Source organism: Podarcis tiliguerta (assembly GCF_965153285.1).
Source record: "Podarcis tiliguerta genome assembly, chromosome: 14".
Classification (NCBI taxonomy): domain Eukaryota; kingdom Metazoa; phylum Chordata; class Lepidosauria; order Squamata; family Lacertidae; genus Podarcis; species Podarcis tiliguerta.
Window position 1 is genome coordinate 11562486 of NC_139547.1, and position 15497 is coordinate 11577982.

General features: G+C 47.0%; 1 protein-coding gene and 2 long non-coding RNA genes across 3 annotated transcripts in view; 2 read left to right on the top strand and 1 right to left on the bottom strand.

Annotated features, from left to right (window-relative positions):
- Positions 1-884: 884 nt before the first annotated feature.
- LOC310663908 overlaps positions 885-15497 on the top strand; it is a 58802-nt gene continuing 44189 nt past the window's right edge. Inside the window, exon 1 of the long non-coding RNA XR_014504662.1 lies at positions 885-1290. This is a non-coding gene — a long non-coding RNA (uncharacterized lncRNA). The remainder of the gene's footprint in view (positions 1291-15497) is intronic.
- LOC310663869 (uncharacterized protein) lies at positions 5640-10192 on the top strand. The gene is made up of 5 exons (XM_083412356.1): positions 5640-7383; positions 7477-8006; positions 8267-8590; positions 8673-8805; positions 8888-10192. Exons 3-5 carry the CDS (start codon positions 8368-8370, stop codon positions 8940-8942), a joined length of 411 nt encoding a protein of 136 aa, XP_083268482.1. The 5' UTR covers positions 5640-7383; positions 7477-8006; positions 8267-8367; the 3' UTR covers positions 8943-10192.
- LOC310663948 lies at positions 9309-10392 on the bottom strand. The gene is made up of 2 exons (XR_014504707.1): positions 10187-10392; positions 9309-10008 (listed from the first exon to the last, which is right to left on the bottom strand). It is a non-coding gene; the product is annotated as an uncharacterized lncRNA (long non-coding RNA).

Below are 15497 nucleotides of genomic sequence, written 5' to 3' on the forward strand. Positions count from 1 at the left end.
ATTATTATTATTGCAGAACAAGCTCTCTCTCACACATATATGCACAATTTATTCAGGCTGCAGAATTTGTCTTACTCAGGGAGCAAAATTTCTGTTACTTTGTTCCGTAATTGGGTTTTCTTCATGCATTATGCATTCCCAATGAAAGTTTTGCTTTGGCAGACATGTATTTTGGTAAGAGTGGCTCCTCTGAAACACTTTCTAACCTGCAACTCCATAGTTCTTTCAATTAGCTGGATGGCTGGAATTCACTTTCGGCTCAACTGAGTGGATCACTAATTCCCATGGGTCAGCCTCAGCCCAGTCTTCACTCATTTGCCCTAGTTAATGAGCAACAACTCCCACTCACAATTATATAATAATCCACCAGACTGTATTGTGGCTAAAATTAAAGTAATTAGCTCTAGGCAGAGGAAAATGTTACTAAACAAAATACCAGTGCTCGGCTTCCATTATATAAAAAGCAAATCAAGCAACTGTTTTTATAGTAGATTAGCTATTTTAGAGTGAACAGAGAGGTTGCAATCTTATGTTCCAGCTATAATGGCTGCAGCTTACACCAGCAAATAATGTAGTCAGATTCCTATGTTCTCATACCCTCCAACATTTCTCCTATGAAAATAGGGACGTCCCATTCCATAATGATAATTCACTATTTATATCCCACACATCTTACTGGGTTGCCCCAGCCACTCTGGGCTCCTTCCAACATATATAAAAACATTAAACATTAAAAAAAACCTTCCCTATACAGGATTGCTTTCAGATGGCTCAGGGGTCAGATAACTCCATACTCCTCCAACATTTCCCCAATGAAAATAAGGAACATCCTAAGGAAAAATGGGTTATTCTGGGATCAAATCAGAAACCGGGACAGCTTCTCTAAATCAGGGATGTCCCAGGAAAATAGGGACACTTGGAGGGTCTGTGCTTCCTAACAGCAAAGTCAAAAGCACGCTTTTAGGATCGGCAAAGTCAGCTAATATTCATTCATTCATTTATAAAAGTCTATATACTCACATAAAGTATCAAGGTGATACACAGCAAAATATGCAAACACAATAAAATATAAAATATTGTTAAGAAATACAAAATAATCACAAGAATGACTAGTTCATCAAAAAGGGGAGAATTAAACAACTGAATAGGCCTGTTGGCACAAAACAGTCTTCAATATAACAATGGAAACCTCTCCCGTAGGAGCCATGACAACCATGTTCCTGACCTCCTTCTTCTTTGGCGATCACTTAGAGCCAAGTATGATTATCTTCCATGAAGATGGTTTTAACAGTGAGTCTGTAAGTGACTGTGGAGGCCAACTCTGGATCAACACCTCTTTCCCATGACTTTACCTTCTGCGCAACCAGCGGCACATTGTTCCATAGGGGTAGAAAACCAAAGATGTCCAGAAAGTCAGTCAATCCATCTGAACCGCTTTCAACCACAAGAACAGAAGAATGGCTGCTTTCTGGCTGCCAACTGCTCCAACTGACTGGGCTTTCAGCTTAGCCAGGGATCCTTTCAAAGAATTCACCTGGCCTCCTAGGAAACAAAACATTCCCCAGGATTCCACAGCTGGTTGTGAGGTCAGAGCCTGGCCAAGGACTGGAGCCAATGGGCTCTGGGCTCCAGGAACGCTCTCTCTGCCAGGCCCAGGGCACCTGGGCAACTTCAGGCAGCTGCCAAGCGTCTGCCCCCCTCCCCCCCCGCATTTACCCCCAAGCAGAAGGCTCAGGCAGCTGGATCTAGGCTTCGCTTAGAGTTTCCCCCAATCCTCCCAACTTTGCACCCCTCTGGAGTACCGAAGGAAATAAGGCAGGCCATGACTGTGGTCCCTCCTTTAAACCCACCAAACAGGAGTTGGCTGGCTAGTGGTCCATCATTTGGTCATGGTGTATCATATGTTCCAGTGGGCTGGATGTTCTTTTAAAGTTTTTTTGCCCTCCCCATCATTGTATTATGGAACCACCTTCTCTCTCCGCCTGGGTGCTCACCCACACCCACATTTGCTGCCTCTAGGCGTCTTTTTAAAAACCATTTTGTGCACCTAGAAACCTTTCTTTGTGTTTTATTGTATCATTACATTATGTGGCGTTTGCCCTCCTAGGTGACATCATGCTGGGTTAACTGAGTGTGAAGTGATTGGCAAGTGGGAACCCAAGGGGAGGAGTTAGAGTTAGAGTTAGAGTTAGAGTTGTAAAGGGGTCAGTCGGGTGTTAGAGAAGGGAGAGGGAGGATATGTCTGTGGGTTGGGATAGTTTGATGTGAGAGAGTGAGAGAATCTGTTAAGAGGAGTCAGATAGACAGTTGGGATAATCAGTTAGAAGTTATTAGGAAGGTATAGGCCAGTAAAGAAACTAAGAAGTGAAGTGATTACCTAGCCTCAGGTAGGTAACACAGGGTCCCCGGACGTTTGACGGTGTATTGATCCCTGTGCCACCACTGTGATTGCTTCCCTGCTGCCACCAACCCATTTTTCTCGGGTACACACGGAGTTCAGACAGTTGTTAACATTAAACCAAATAAACAAGTTTATTTTATAAGCATTAACAAGTTTATGGTTTCAGATAATTTTTCTTGTCAGTTTCTTAATCTTAGTTTCTTTAACAACTGTGTGATGAAATGTTTTATGGGGACATTTGCAGGAGTGATTGTGTTGATTTTGGTAGTCGGGGGGGGGGGTAGGATGTCTGCTGGAGGGGCAACCCCACCACCTTTACATAAATTCCAGTAAGACTGTGCATTTATGAATATTTATTTTATATTTGAGACCTTAAAATTCTTATAACAACATGCTGCATCTTTAAAGCACACCTGAGTCCTGTCTTGTCAAGTTGCGTGGGATCAATTCCAATCTGTAAACTCTGAGGATGTGGACAGGCTGCTTCAACGAGTGAAACCAACTACCTGTCTCCTTGATCCTTGCCCATCCTGGCTCATAAAAACAAGCCAGGAAGGGCTGGGCGATGGGCTCTGCAGGGTGGTGAATGTTCCTCCAGCCTCATGAGGAGCCTCTTCCGTGGGGCCGGTGAGTGTGGGCCTAGCCCCCTAGGCCAGGTGGAAAGGGCCTTGCGGGGAGTGGCCTTCACATTCACAGCCGGCCGATGTTCCTCCAGGATCATTTCTACGTTAATTTAGCAAGAGGCAATAAAAAAGTAATTCTTTGCTTGAGGCCTGAGAGCTCTTTTGTTTCTTAAAAGCGCATTTAAGAGGTGCACAGCAGCCTTTTTGGGTCTGGAGAGGCCCAATATTCTAGCCTACCTCAACCAAGATGCTCCTTGGTTATTAGACCTTTCTTAAATCTCATGCTGGATGTTACATGAGCCAGCAACTTTCCCAGGGAGATTTTGCTTCAAGAATGTTTGAGACCACTGAAACAGAAACTCCACCCCACCGAAACAGAAACAGGGGAGATGTTGAGGACGGTTGGCCTTCCAACTATTGCTGAATCCCATCCAATCCCCTCCTGCGGCCTAGAGAAGGATCTCTGGTGCGAGATGGCCACCCCCAGCCATGTGCATTTCCAATGGGCATCCCTACATTGACCATGTGCACTGCATCCACACTCAGTGTGAACTGGAGAGTGTGGCACGCAGAAAACACCAAGGGAATCGGCCCCGGAACGGCCCCAGGTGGAATCTGGACCGTCTGTTCCCGGAGAGACCCCAGTGACGATGGCGACTCTCCCCGGTATTGTGAAAAGCTCAAAAAGAAAAAATTCAACACTCCCAAGGGAAACCTTCACTGCTCAGGACCCAATGGCACCACCCTCCACCACGAGCTCAGCGGCGGCAGTATTCATGGTGTAGCAGGAACCCCCCCCCCCTAATTCAGTTTGTACAAACTTCACACACACACACACTCACACACTACACTTCTGTTATAAATTCATAGAAAATCAACCATACATCGGATTTGCACTGTTCCACTTTTATTTTACTCCATGAAGGAAAGACTACAAAATGGGGAAGGTTTGATACAGGGCGCCATAATCCCTTCACCATCCCAGCACATCCACAGGAGCCCTGCCCAGTTGCTATGCCAACCCTGATGATCCCAGACAGAAGACAATCAAAATCACAAAGAACTTGCATATGGGAGTGGATTCAGCACGATCAGATTTCCCTCAGGGGGCAGGAAACTGCGACTACCTTTTGTCTTCAGAAAATGACTCATGCGGAGGGGGAGAAGGGAACCAGCCAGGTGACAGGACACTCAGGTTACCACCACAACTCCTCCCTCAACCCCTCCTTTCTGTAATGTATGCATGATGTTTCTGGGGGTGGGCTTGACCTAGAGGATGGGAATTTCAAAAGTTTTTATAAGGTCTTGCACACCATTTTCTGTGTCTTTCCTCTCTCCTGCGAGTGAGGGGAACACCCTGCTGCAACAGTTCAATAAAGGCCAAGCCTACAGGCTGCTGATTTGCTCCAATTTACTCTGGTTGGTGTCTTTACTTTTTGTCCAAGGGAGCCCTCGGATTTTTCCGGTAACAATGGATACTGTCCAAATCCCTTCCAGCCCCAGAGCCTCCCTGAACCCACCTGCAGGGACACCCGCCTTAGCTGCCTCTTTTCCGGACCCTGCTGGGATTCAGCCTCAACCTATAACGTCCTTCCCCTTCTGCCCTCTTTGCACAGAGCTGTTTATGACGGAGGCCTCCCATCTGAGCTCCCTGCACGTTCTTACTGTGCTGTTCTGCCAGTGGCTATATAAAGAAAAACTCCTTTCTCAGGCGGAGCTGACCCTCGTCTTCCCCGACCTAAGAGAACTGCTTAAGATCCATGGCAAGTCTGTTTCCCCTCCAGACCATTCTGTGGCTGGCCCAGGCCTCCGCTTCTCCCTGGGTGGGTCAGGAGCAGAGGGAGAAGGGCCAAAAATAAAAGGACAGCATCCAAAGAGCTCTGCAGCAGGATCAGGCCCGAGGGGCCCAGCCAGACCTGCAGCCTGTTTTCAGGGGGCCTCACAAGCAGCAGGGCAGAAGCTCAATACCCCCCCCCCGAACTCCCCTGACGCCCTGCACACGCCACACTCTCCAACCCACACTGGCCACTGATGCAACGCAACAAGTTCAGATGACAGCAATGCCCCCCCAGGAACAGGGATTGTTCAGAGGCATTCAGAGCCTTGTGTAGCCAGTTGCTGCCTCTCAACCTAACCTACCTCACAGGCTTGTTGTGAGGATTAAATGAGGGGGGACTCCATGGACACCCTCTTAAGCTCCTTGGAGGAAAAGGTGGGGTGTAAATGACATAAATAAAGGAGACGCCTGGTCTCTCCACCACTGAGAAAGTGGGATTCAAAAAAGAGCAGGCCATCTCTATCCCTACTGGGGTTATTCTTTATTCCCCCACTCCTGTTGCCTTGCTCAACCTCCCTCCCCCGCCTCTTCCCTCCCCCCCCCCCCAGGTTCTCTGTCAGGGAAAATGAAGGATCTGCAGGAGAAAGGGTCCCTCATTGAGGAGATTGGGGACCACCTGCTTTCCCGGGTAAGGATCCCAGAGGCCGGCAGAAATTGGGAGGGGGCTGCCTGTGGGTCTCCAGTGGACTTGGGCCCTTGATTTCCTGATGCTCACTGGACGTGTTTCCCCTCCCCTGCCCCCTCCCTTCCTTCCTTCCCCCCAGTTTGATGTGGCTGCATCTGAGAAGCTCTGGCAGGCAGCTTGCAGCAGGCCAGGGCCATGGAGATCCTTCAAGCGAAGCAGTAGAGGGATGCTCGGTTCTGGCATGTCATCCAGGTATGCTCCATGAGAAGAGGAGGCTGGGCTCAGGGAAAGGGCCTTCTCAGCTAAAGGCTCACTCTCTGGGCGAATGCAAGAGTGCAAGAGAGCCAGCCAGATAGTGTAGGTTAGGTGGTAACCTCTAGTTGCAGGCTGCCCCAATCTCCAGGTGGTTCAAGATTCCAGGGGTTCTGGGGCTCTCCCAAGGTTTGGTTTCCTTGGAATGAGGGGCAGCCTCCTGTTCTCACAGCAGCCGCCCAGCTGCCCCAAAGGAGAAGCCCCATAGCAAGCGGGAGCTGAGCAGCAAGGCTCCCCCCACTTGTTTTGCTGCTGACTCTCTCTGGTGTCCAGAAACATGTCATAATAATGATAATTATGTTGTCTGTCTGCTTCCTTCTCTGCCTCTCCCAGGAAATCGAGAGCTGCCCATAAGGCCACCACCGTTCAGCTAAAGGATTTTCTGGAGTTCGAGATGCAGCGCCCGGCTAGCTACCCTCTGCTGCTGAATAACATCATCCAGCACACTAATGGCCTCTCTCTCTCTCCTTCTCCATATATTTGTGTGTTGGGTGTGGTAGGGAGGGTGTCCCAGGAGAGCTGTGTGGCGTTTGCCTCCCAGGATGGGTCATAAGGAAAGGGTTAAAGTGGGTGTGATGTGATTGGCCAGTGAGAATGCAAGGGGGGAGTAAAAGTTAGAGTGGGAGGTTTTGAAAGTCACTTGAGGTTTGGGAGTTGGGAGTTGAGGTTTGGGAGTTGGAGAAGAAAGAGGGAGGAATAGGCAGTGGGTTGGTCGAGTTGTATTGTGAGAGAGTGAGAGGAATTGTTAGGTGGAGTCAGATAGATGGTTGGGAATAATCAGTTTGAAGTTGTTAGGAACTAAGATGAAGAAACTGCCAAGAAAAATCAACTGTAACCATAAGCTTGTTCCTGCATTTAAAAATAAACTTGATTATTTGTTAATGTTAACAATTGACTGGACTCCGTGAGATACGGGGTGGTGGCAGCGGAAAGAAGTAATCACAGTGGTGGCACAGGGTCAATAGACCGTCAAACGTCTGGGGGCCCTGGTGTGTGATCACCACAAGCTGCTTCTCTCCATGATTCCATGTTGATGTGCTTCCTAACTTTGGGAGGTTGTGAGCTGCATTGAGCCTGCCTTACTAGGGAAAGACAGCACACAAGAGGGTGATGGGGAGGGGGGAGACGATGGTGTGTGTTTATACAACCCCCATCTGCCATCATTAGTGCCCCATGGGCATCAGTGTTGTTCAGCAGTCCACTTTCTGATCAGTAAACAAGGATCCCTTTGCCTTCTGCATCTGCTCATCTGTCTTTCAGACCTGTTTGCTTTTAAATGCAGCCTTGTTCCTAGTTTGTTCTGGGAGCTGGGTTTCAAAGTAATAAAATGAAACCAACTTTGCAGGCAGCCTATCAGAAGCACTCCCTCACTCTCACACCCCCTCTCTCTGCACCTTCCTTGCTCAGATTCAACTTGGGAGCACCAGTATCTCTGCCTGGCGCGCGATGAGTGCAAGGAGATCCTTGAGGGCATCTAGGAGGAGTTGAGGCAGGCAGAGAATCACGGGCGGCTGGATGCCTCCCCAAAGCGCCTGACGCCAGATCTCTGCGCAAGAGCAGCCACCCACTGGCCAGGCAGTTCCAGGTAGGGCCTCCCCTTCGCCCTCCCTCCAATCCCCGGCCTTGTCCTGCTCTTCCCCTCTGTGAATTGCTGCCTTTTTCTACCCCTGCTGTGCAGAACCTTGACCTCATGGAACACCACATAATTCAGGAGGGGCACCTGCAGCTGCGCAATCAACAAGAAGACTGCGGGTACGTGGAAGAAACAACCTCTCCCGCCAAAACACACACACATGGCACAGGCCTCTCAGAGTGGAGGGGCATGAGCTCTTCCTCTGCAGTTGGCTTTGGCATGTAGACCCCCCCCCTTTTCTATGAAGACAGGAATCAATGAGGGGAGGGGTTGTGGCTTTGTGGCCGAAAGCCTCTGGAGTCTAAAAGCCTCAGAGAGTCGCTGCTGCAAAGTAGAGCCTTAGCTGTCGAAACATCCAACTTTCATGAGTATTTAGAGCTCTCATACAACAAGCCACAGATCCCAAGACTTTCTTGGAGATAGTGTTTGGGTGGCAGAAGGGCTCAGGTAGCTTGATGGCAGAACACCTGCTTGGCATGCAGAAGGTCCCAGCTTCCATCCCCAACAGCGTCTCTGGGTAGGGCTCGGGAGAAGACTCCCTGCCTGGGACCCTGGAGAGCCATTTTTGCCAGTCAGTGTAGACAAGAAGAAGAAGAAGAAGAGTTTGGATTTGATATCCCGCCTTTCACTCCCTTTAAGGAGTCTCAAAGCGGCTAACATTCTCCTTTCCCTTCCTCCCCCACAACAAACACTCTGTGAGGTGAGTGGGGCTGAGAGACTTCAGAGAAGTGTGACTGGCCCAAGGTCACCCAGCAGCTGCATGTGGAGGACCGGAGACACGAACCCGGTTCCCCAGATTACAAGACTGCCGCTCTCAACCACTACACCACACTAGACAAGACAGGGCTAGATGGGCCCAAGGGCCTGATTTGGTCCAGCCTCCTTTGTCCCTCTGACTTGCTGGGCCTTTGGCTGATTCTGCAGCCTGGCACCTAGATGTTCTCCTCAGGATCAGTGGAGCAGGTGAGCAACAACCCCTTTCTCTGTGTGTGTTTGTGTCTCTTAGGCCCGCACGTCCTGCTTCTGGAACATCTTTTAGTATTCCTGAAGCCAAAGGGGTGGCAGATGCAGTTAAAATGCTTCAAGAGGAAGGCAGGGGGTTCTGTTTTAAGCCCCGTGGTTCCTCTGAAGACCACACCTGTCCGCCCTGCAGCCACAGGTAAGAAGGGGGGCCATAACACCACCGCTCTTCATGACACCATGAGCAACAACCCCTCACTCTCTGTGTGTGCATCTCTTAGGCCTGCATGCCCTGCTTCTTAAAGACCTGGTCGTGTTCCTGAAGCCTAAGGAGAAGTGGGTGCAGATGAAATGCCTGAGGAAGAAGACAGAGCAGGGCTCCTCTTTAAGCGTTCGTCTGTCCCGCAGCCAGAGGTAAGAAGGGGTGCCATAACACCACTACACATGATGACACTGTAAGGACTCTTCTTCCATCTTGTCTCTTTTCTCTGTTCAGATCCAAGATCATTCTTCCTGATCTGTGTTTTGGAGGAGACACCAGACATCTGTGAGCTGGTGGCGTCCAGCCCTTCTGAGAGGATCATGTAAGATGTTTGCCTCTTATTCTCCCCTGGCAAATGACAACAAGCCAAGCAGTTTAAACGAAACTACAAGCACAGAAACAAGATGTATTTGGGATGGGGGGAGACATACATTAAGCGTCAAAAGGCAGGGTAAAGGTGTGTATTTATATATGTGTATGTTTCGTATTCTTATATATTAGCTTTGAATAGTGTTGGAACCCCCTGGAGAAAGACGCTGCTGAAATAAATGTGGGGTTGTGCTTTGGTCACTTGTCATTCAAAATGGCAAAATCAAAGCCCCTCTTCTGCTCTCTTGGGGCTTTAAGAGCGTCTCTTCTCTGTCTCCCCTCTACCTGGCAGGTGGCTGCAGCATCAGGAGAGGGTGACAATGGCCACCAGGAAAATTGTCATTCTGCCCTGCAGGCAACCCCACCAGACGTCCTCCCCCCCTTGCACCCACCTGTGCCTTTCTGGTGAGAGAACCCCCCCACACACACACTCTGCATGTTTCCTATTGCCAGGGTGGGACACCTCCAGGCAAGGGACTTGGCTGGATTGCAGCCGACAGGGCAAAGGTGGGAGCCACATCCATGACAGCCTCATCTTTGGGCCCTGGGCCCTCTCACTGTCAGCAAATGGCCCCCAGGAGGTTTCCATGGGGGCACGTGGCCCTCGGTTTGGAAGAGACTTCTCAGCCGGGTGAAGGGGACGGACACCCCCCTTTGCGATGGCTGCCCTCCTTCTCAGGGGTCCCTAACCCCTCCCCTCTGGGCTCGCCTTTTTGCAGGAGATAGACAAGGAGCAATGGGAGCGCTAGACGGCAGAGTCAATTTTTTATAGTTATAAAATTTCATTAACGTACTTTTCTTTGGTTTTCTTTTGAAATACATGTGTGTAAAATCTAATCTGTTTTCTTTTTTCCTGTAACTTTAAAAAATGCAATAAATAAAAAATGCAATTTCTAAGGTCACGTGGGCTAGGGGCTCAGTAGTTCTCCATTTGAAGATAATAAGCCCATATCTTATCTTGGCACTTTTGTGCCCAGCCCCCTGTCCTTAGTTGCTTTCATCAGCAGGAGCTTAATAAGGGTATGATCCTTGAAAGCATTTAGCCTGTGCCACTCAGATAGGCTGGATCAATTCTGACTGCTATTTCACAAAGATGCGAAATATATTGGCATTATCTTCAGCCTTTCCACCCCACTATTAAGCCACACTGTGACCTCAAATGACTGCAGAAGTCCTGTGGCAGAGACCCAGGCCTAGGCCCAGTCACCAAAGAGGCCGGGCACCCATAACAAAAATGTTGAGGGTACCTGGGCCCCCAATGGACAGGTGCAAAGTCTCTGAGCATACGGGACTTTTCTAAAGGCTCCTTCCAGGACCGGCGAGGGCAGAGCCGAGCTTCTGGCGAGTGTAAAGGCCCTTCTTGCATTTCTAGATACAGTGGTGCCCCGCAAGACGAATGCCTTGCAAGACGGAAAAACCCGCTAGACGAAAGGGTTTTCCGTTTTGGAGGTGCTTCACAGGACGAATTTCCCTATGGGCTTGCTTCACAAGACGAAAATGTCTTGCGATTCCTGGGGGTTTTTTTCCACTCCCCACCCCCTTTTTCTAAGGCACTAAGCTACTGATAGCCTTTTAGCAGCTAATCCGCTAATCCCTTAAGCCTTTAATAGCCGCTAATAGCCGCTAAACCGCTAATAGCGCTAATCCGCTAATGGGCTTGCTTCGCAAGACGAAAAAACCGCTAGACGAAGAGACTCACGGAACGGATTCTTTTCGTCTTGCGACGCACCACTGTACGAGAAAGAAGAGATATGCGGCCGGTGCGGCTATATATCTCTCTCAATTTCTCCAATTTTATAGTCAGAGCACCTTGAGCAGTCCTGTTGTCTCTCAGTGTCTAATATTCTTTGCCTGACTGTAGCTTTTGCTTGGCCCAACCCCAGACTTAGAAGGGCTTGAGGGGCAAAACCCAGTTTCTGAAGGGTGTTCAGGACTGCCAGCCCGACTGGAATTGATCGCAGAGGATCAATGGGGCTATCCCTCGGGGGAGCAGATTCAATGTGAGCCATTTGTAGATTGATGTTAGGCAGATATTAGCCTCATCATCCCTGTTTGAGACACATCTGGGGACTTGTAGGAGAGCTTTAAGAAGTCTGGATTGAACTCTCCATTCATACCACCATTCATAGATACTTATAGTTTGTGACTTGTTCTAATTTGTGGCCTTGGAGTTCCCAGCTTCTAAGCTTTGGTTTCCGCCCAAAAGCGAGTATCTTGGTCTTTTGATAGTTGATTTTGAGACATTCAGATTCACAGTATGCTGCGAGCTTTCTTAGTGCTCTTTTGAGTCCAGTGGGGGTTCTAGATAGAATTACCACATCATCGGCATATAGCAGGACCGAAATATTTCGATTTGCGAGCTTCGGAGGGTGAAGTTCTGAGTCATTGAGAGCAGATAATAAATTATTTAAATAGAAATTGAATAGTTGAGGGGCCAATAGGCACCCTTGCCTGACTCCTTTGAAGGTTTTAATAGTGTCCATTAGGTGTCCTAGGTGGCTACACCTGACTCTAAGAGCCGTGTTTGCATGCAGTGCCTGAATTAAGAGGAGAAGCCTTCTATCTATATTGGTACCCTGTAGTCTGTCCCAGAGTCTGGTTCTGGAGACTGTATCAAAGGCTGCTTTTAGATCAACGAAGGCAGCGTATAGTGAGGCCTGCCCTCCTGATTTGTATTTGTCAATGAGATGTTGCAACGTTAGACAGTGATCTGTCATGGACCTTCCGGGTTTGAAGCCCGCTTGTTCTATTGCCAGGATACGGCACTGCCTCTCCTGGTATGCCCCACGGAGGACCTTAAGGTCCATAAATAGCAACACCTAGAGGTCCTGGGCCCTAAGGAAGTTAGATTAGCCTCAACCAGAGCCAGGGCCTTTTCAACTCTGGCTCCGGCTTGGTGGAACGCTCTGTCTCATGAGACCAGGGCCCTGCAGGATCTGATTTCTTTCCACAGGCCCTGTAAGACAAGAGTTGTTCCGCCAGGCCTTTGGCTTGGAGCCAATTTGATTCTCTTTCTCCTCTTTCTTTTTTCTTTTCCTTTCTCCACCTGCGATGAGGCTGCATTTTAATATTTTAATGCTTCAGTATTTTAATGTTGTATTTTAATTTTGTTTTTAAGTTGTAATCATTCAAGTTGTTTTTATTATTGCTTGTTAGCCGCCCTGAGCCCGGCCTTGGCTGGGGAGGGCAGGGTATAAATAAAAATTATTATTATTATTATTACCGGATGCGGCAGTTGAGCTGAAAAATCGAATAATTTATCGCTCTGATAGAAACAGTGATTCTGGTAAAGCTAGGGGCGGAGGAGTCTGTATTTACATACACAATGGTTGGTGCGTTAACAGCAAAGTAGCTTACACGTATTGCTCTCCAGATGTAGAATTGATGGCAGTTACATGACGGCCATTTTATCTGCCTAGAGAAGTAACTGTCATAATTATTATAGCTGTTTATATTCCACCTGATGCTAATGTCAGTGTGGCACTTTCTAAGCTATATGACGTCATCTCCAGGCAACAGCAAATCCACCCAGAGGGTGCCCTTGTTGTGGCAGGGGACTTCAATCAAGCCTGCCTGAAGACAGTTTTTCCTAAGTTTGAACAGTTTGTGAAATTTCCCACTAGAGGACAGAATATTCTAGATCTTGCGTATTCCAATTTGAAACAGGCATACAGGGCAATCCCCTTCCCCCACTTAGGCTCATCCGACCATTCTTCAGTTTTTCTATGTCTGAAGTACATCCCTCTCAGGAGAATAATTCAGCCAGTTATAAAAAAAGTTAGAATTTGCCCAGAGGGTGCTATTAGTCAGCTCCAGGATTGTTTTGAGACCACTGATTGGAGTGTGTTTGAACATCAAGATCTGCACAGATACACAGATGCTATACTTTCATATATTAAAGTGTGCACCGATAATGTAACATTGCAGAGATGCATTAGAGTCTATGGGAACTGTAAACTATGGATGACTGCTGAGGTAAGAACACTCCTGAAAACCCAGGATTCTGCCTTTAAGACAGGGAATATAGACATATACAGAGGAAAACTTATATTGCCAGTTCTTAACTGGCTTCCACGTCGATCCGCACAGGAAGTGACAGTTGAACTCCTAGCAGATAAACTTCTATATATTACACACCAGGTAGCCGTATTTGCGCTGGCAGCCAAGAAGCTCTGTTCCAGCTATGTGAATGCACTCCAGTTTTAAATTCAGTGTTGTAAATTTCTTCTTTTTATGTTTTAAACTTCTACAGGTTAGATCTCTGTAAAACGGGACAGCATCTCTGCAGATATGGGATTTTTCTATAGCGATCTTCAAGAACAGCAGAAGTGAGAGCACAGAGTTGTGTCAGGGTAAATGCCTTATGGTGTTTAGGCAGATGCAGATTGCTAAGATACTCCATAGGCGTTGAGAGATACTTGGCAATAAAAGAGGGGGGACCTATCCAGATCTGTTTGGTGTTCTGTATTTGTGATACACTGTTTGATGGCTGATCTAGCCTCCCCAAAGCCCATTCTGAGCAATTGCTCAAGGGAAAAGCCCAGAGCTAGAATTTTGGTCATAACTGCCTGATACTATGCAGATTGGAATTCATCCATGACAACAAAGGAAGGCAAGCCCAGTTAGGGAAAAAAGATAATCTTAGCCAATATTTGAGTATAGACATCTATACTCTTGCCTCTATGCTCAAGAGACCTGCTTCTAGCCTCAAGAGGGCATTGGTGACACATTTTGGGACCTGAAAGATTGATCTTAAAAGTTTAAGATTTAAAGTCCTCTCTGGGCTCCCCCCTTTCCAGGAGATAGATGAGAAGCAGTGGGAGCGCTACATGGCAGCCCACCCAAACTTTATCCTGGGAACACATAGAGCTTGGAGATCAGAAACGCCCCATGAAGTGCTGCGAAAAACCAGCTATGTGCAATCTCCAATATACTAATTACACCTTCAGTGGTTTCGATGCGCTCCAACGATGTCAAATTTGGAAGGGAATCTAACTGGGCACTGTCTAGGAGTTGGGCTATAAACTTTACTTCAAATAATTTCAGTGCTGGCGGTATGTAATAGCTTCCTTTGGATCTGAAACATCATATATATTGTTCTTTAGTATTCTTACTCTCCACCCACCCTCCCCATCCTCAGTCAGTTTGACTCTGGCCTTTAATATACAATAGTAATTTATGGTGCTGGAGGAGACTCTTGAGAGTCCCATAGACTGCAAGAAGATCAAACCTATCCATTCTGAAGGAAATCAGCCCTGAGTGCTCACTGGAAGGACAGATCCTGAAGCTGAGGCTCCAATACTTTGGCCACCTCGTGAGAAGAGAAGACTCCCTGGAAAAGACCCTGATGGTGGGAAAGATGGAGGGCACAAGGAGAAGGGGACGGCAGAGGACAAGATGGTTGGACAGTGTTCTCGAAGCTACTAACATGAGTTTGACCAAACTGCGGGAGGCAGTGGAAGACAGGAGTGCCTGGCGTGCTCTGGTCCATAGGGTCACGAAGAGTCGGGTGACTAGATAACCACAACAATTTATCTACCTCACAGCTAAAAAATAATAATAGTGCTATCAATTGCTATAAATTATATAACCTAATACTGTAAAAATACATACTTTTTATAATATTTTATTTATTATTTATTACTTATAAGTTATTTTGGATATCTTGTTGTTTAAATGATGCTGGAAATCAATACAAATATTGTTTAAAAATAAAACATTGTATTCAAGTTATATATTGCCTACTTTTTATGCCCTCTACGGACAAATGTGTTGAGGGGTTTGTGTGTGTGTGTCTACACAAACGCATGTGGTGTGTTTGCCAAACTGGGTCTCTGACCCGGGTGACAGAAAGCCTACTTTTGCCCCTGGGCACACCACCCACTAACAGCAGCAGTCAAAATAATTGTTTTAAAAGTGTAGAAGTGGTTAATATCAAACTATTCAATACTGTTTAAAAAAAGCTGGTTTCATAATTAAAAAGAATACTGTAAAAATGTGATGCTGAAATTAGGGTTCTTATTCCCCACCCCGTTCTCATAGGAGGTATTTCCAGCTAAGGACATCCTCAAGAGTACACTCATTGAAATTAATAAATTTAAGTTAATCACGCCCATTAACTTCAATGGGTCTAGTCCAAGTAGGACAAGCACTGAATACAACACAATATTCTTTTTATAGTTTTGTTCTTTTGTATATAATTTTTATTTAAATTTTCTGTTTTACAATTTAAAATACTCATTTTACATCCTTAAGATGTCAATCATTTCCCTTCTTCTCTTTCCATGGTTCATTTTACTTATCATAAATCCCTGCGTATTTTACAAAAACTACACCAATCGGTTTTCCATTATTACATCCATCAAAAATTATTTACACAGTTGAATTTACAGCGTTTTCAGCTGTACACAATTATTTCCCATATGGCCAACAAACGTTTGCCAGTCTTCTTTAAACGTATGTTCTCCTTGTTCTC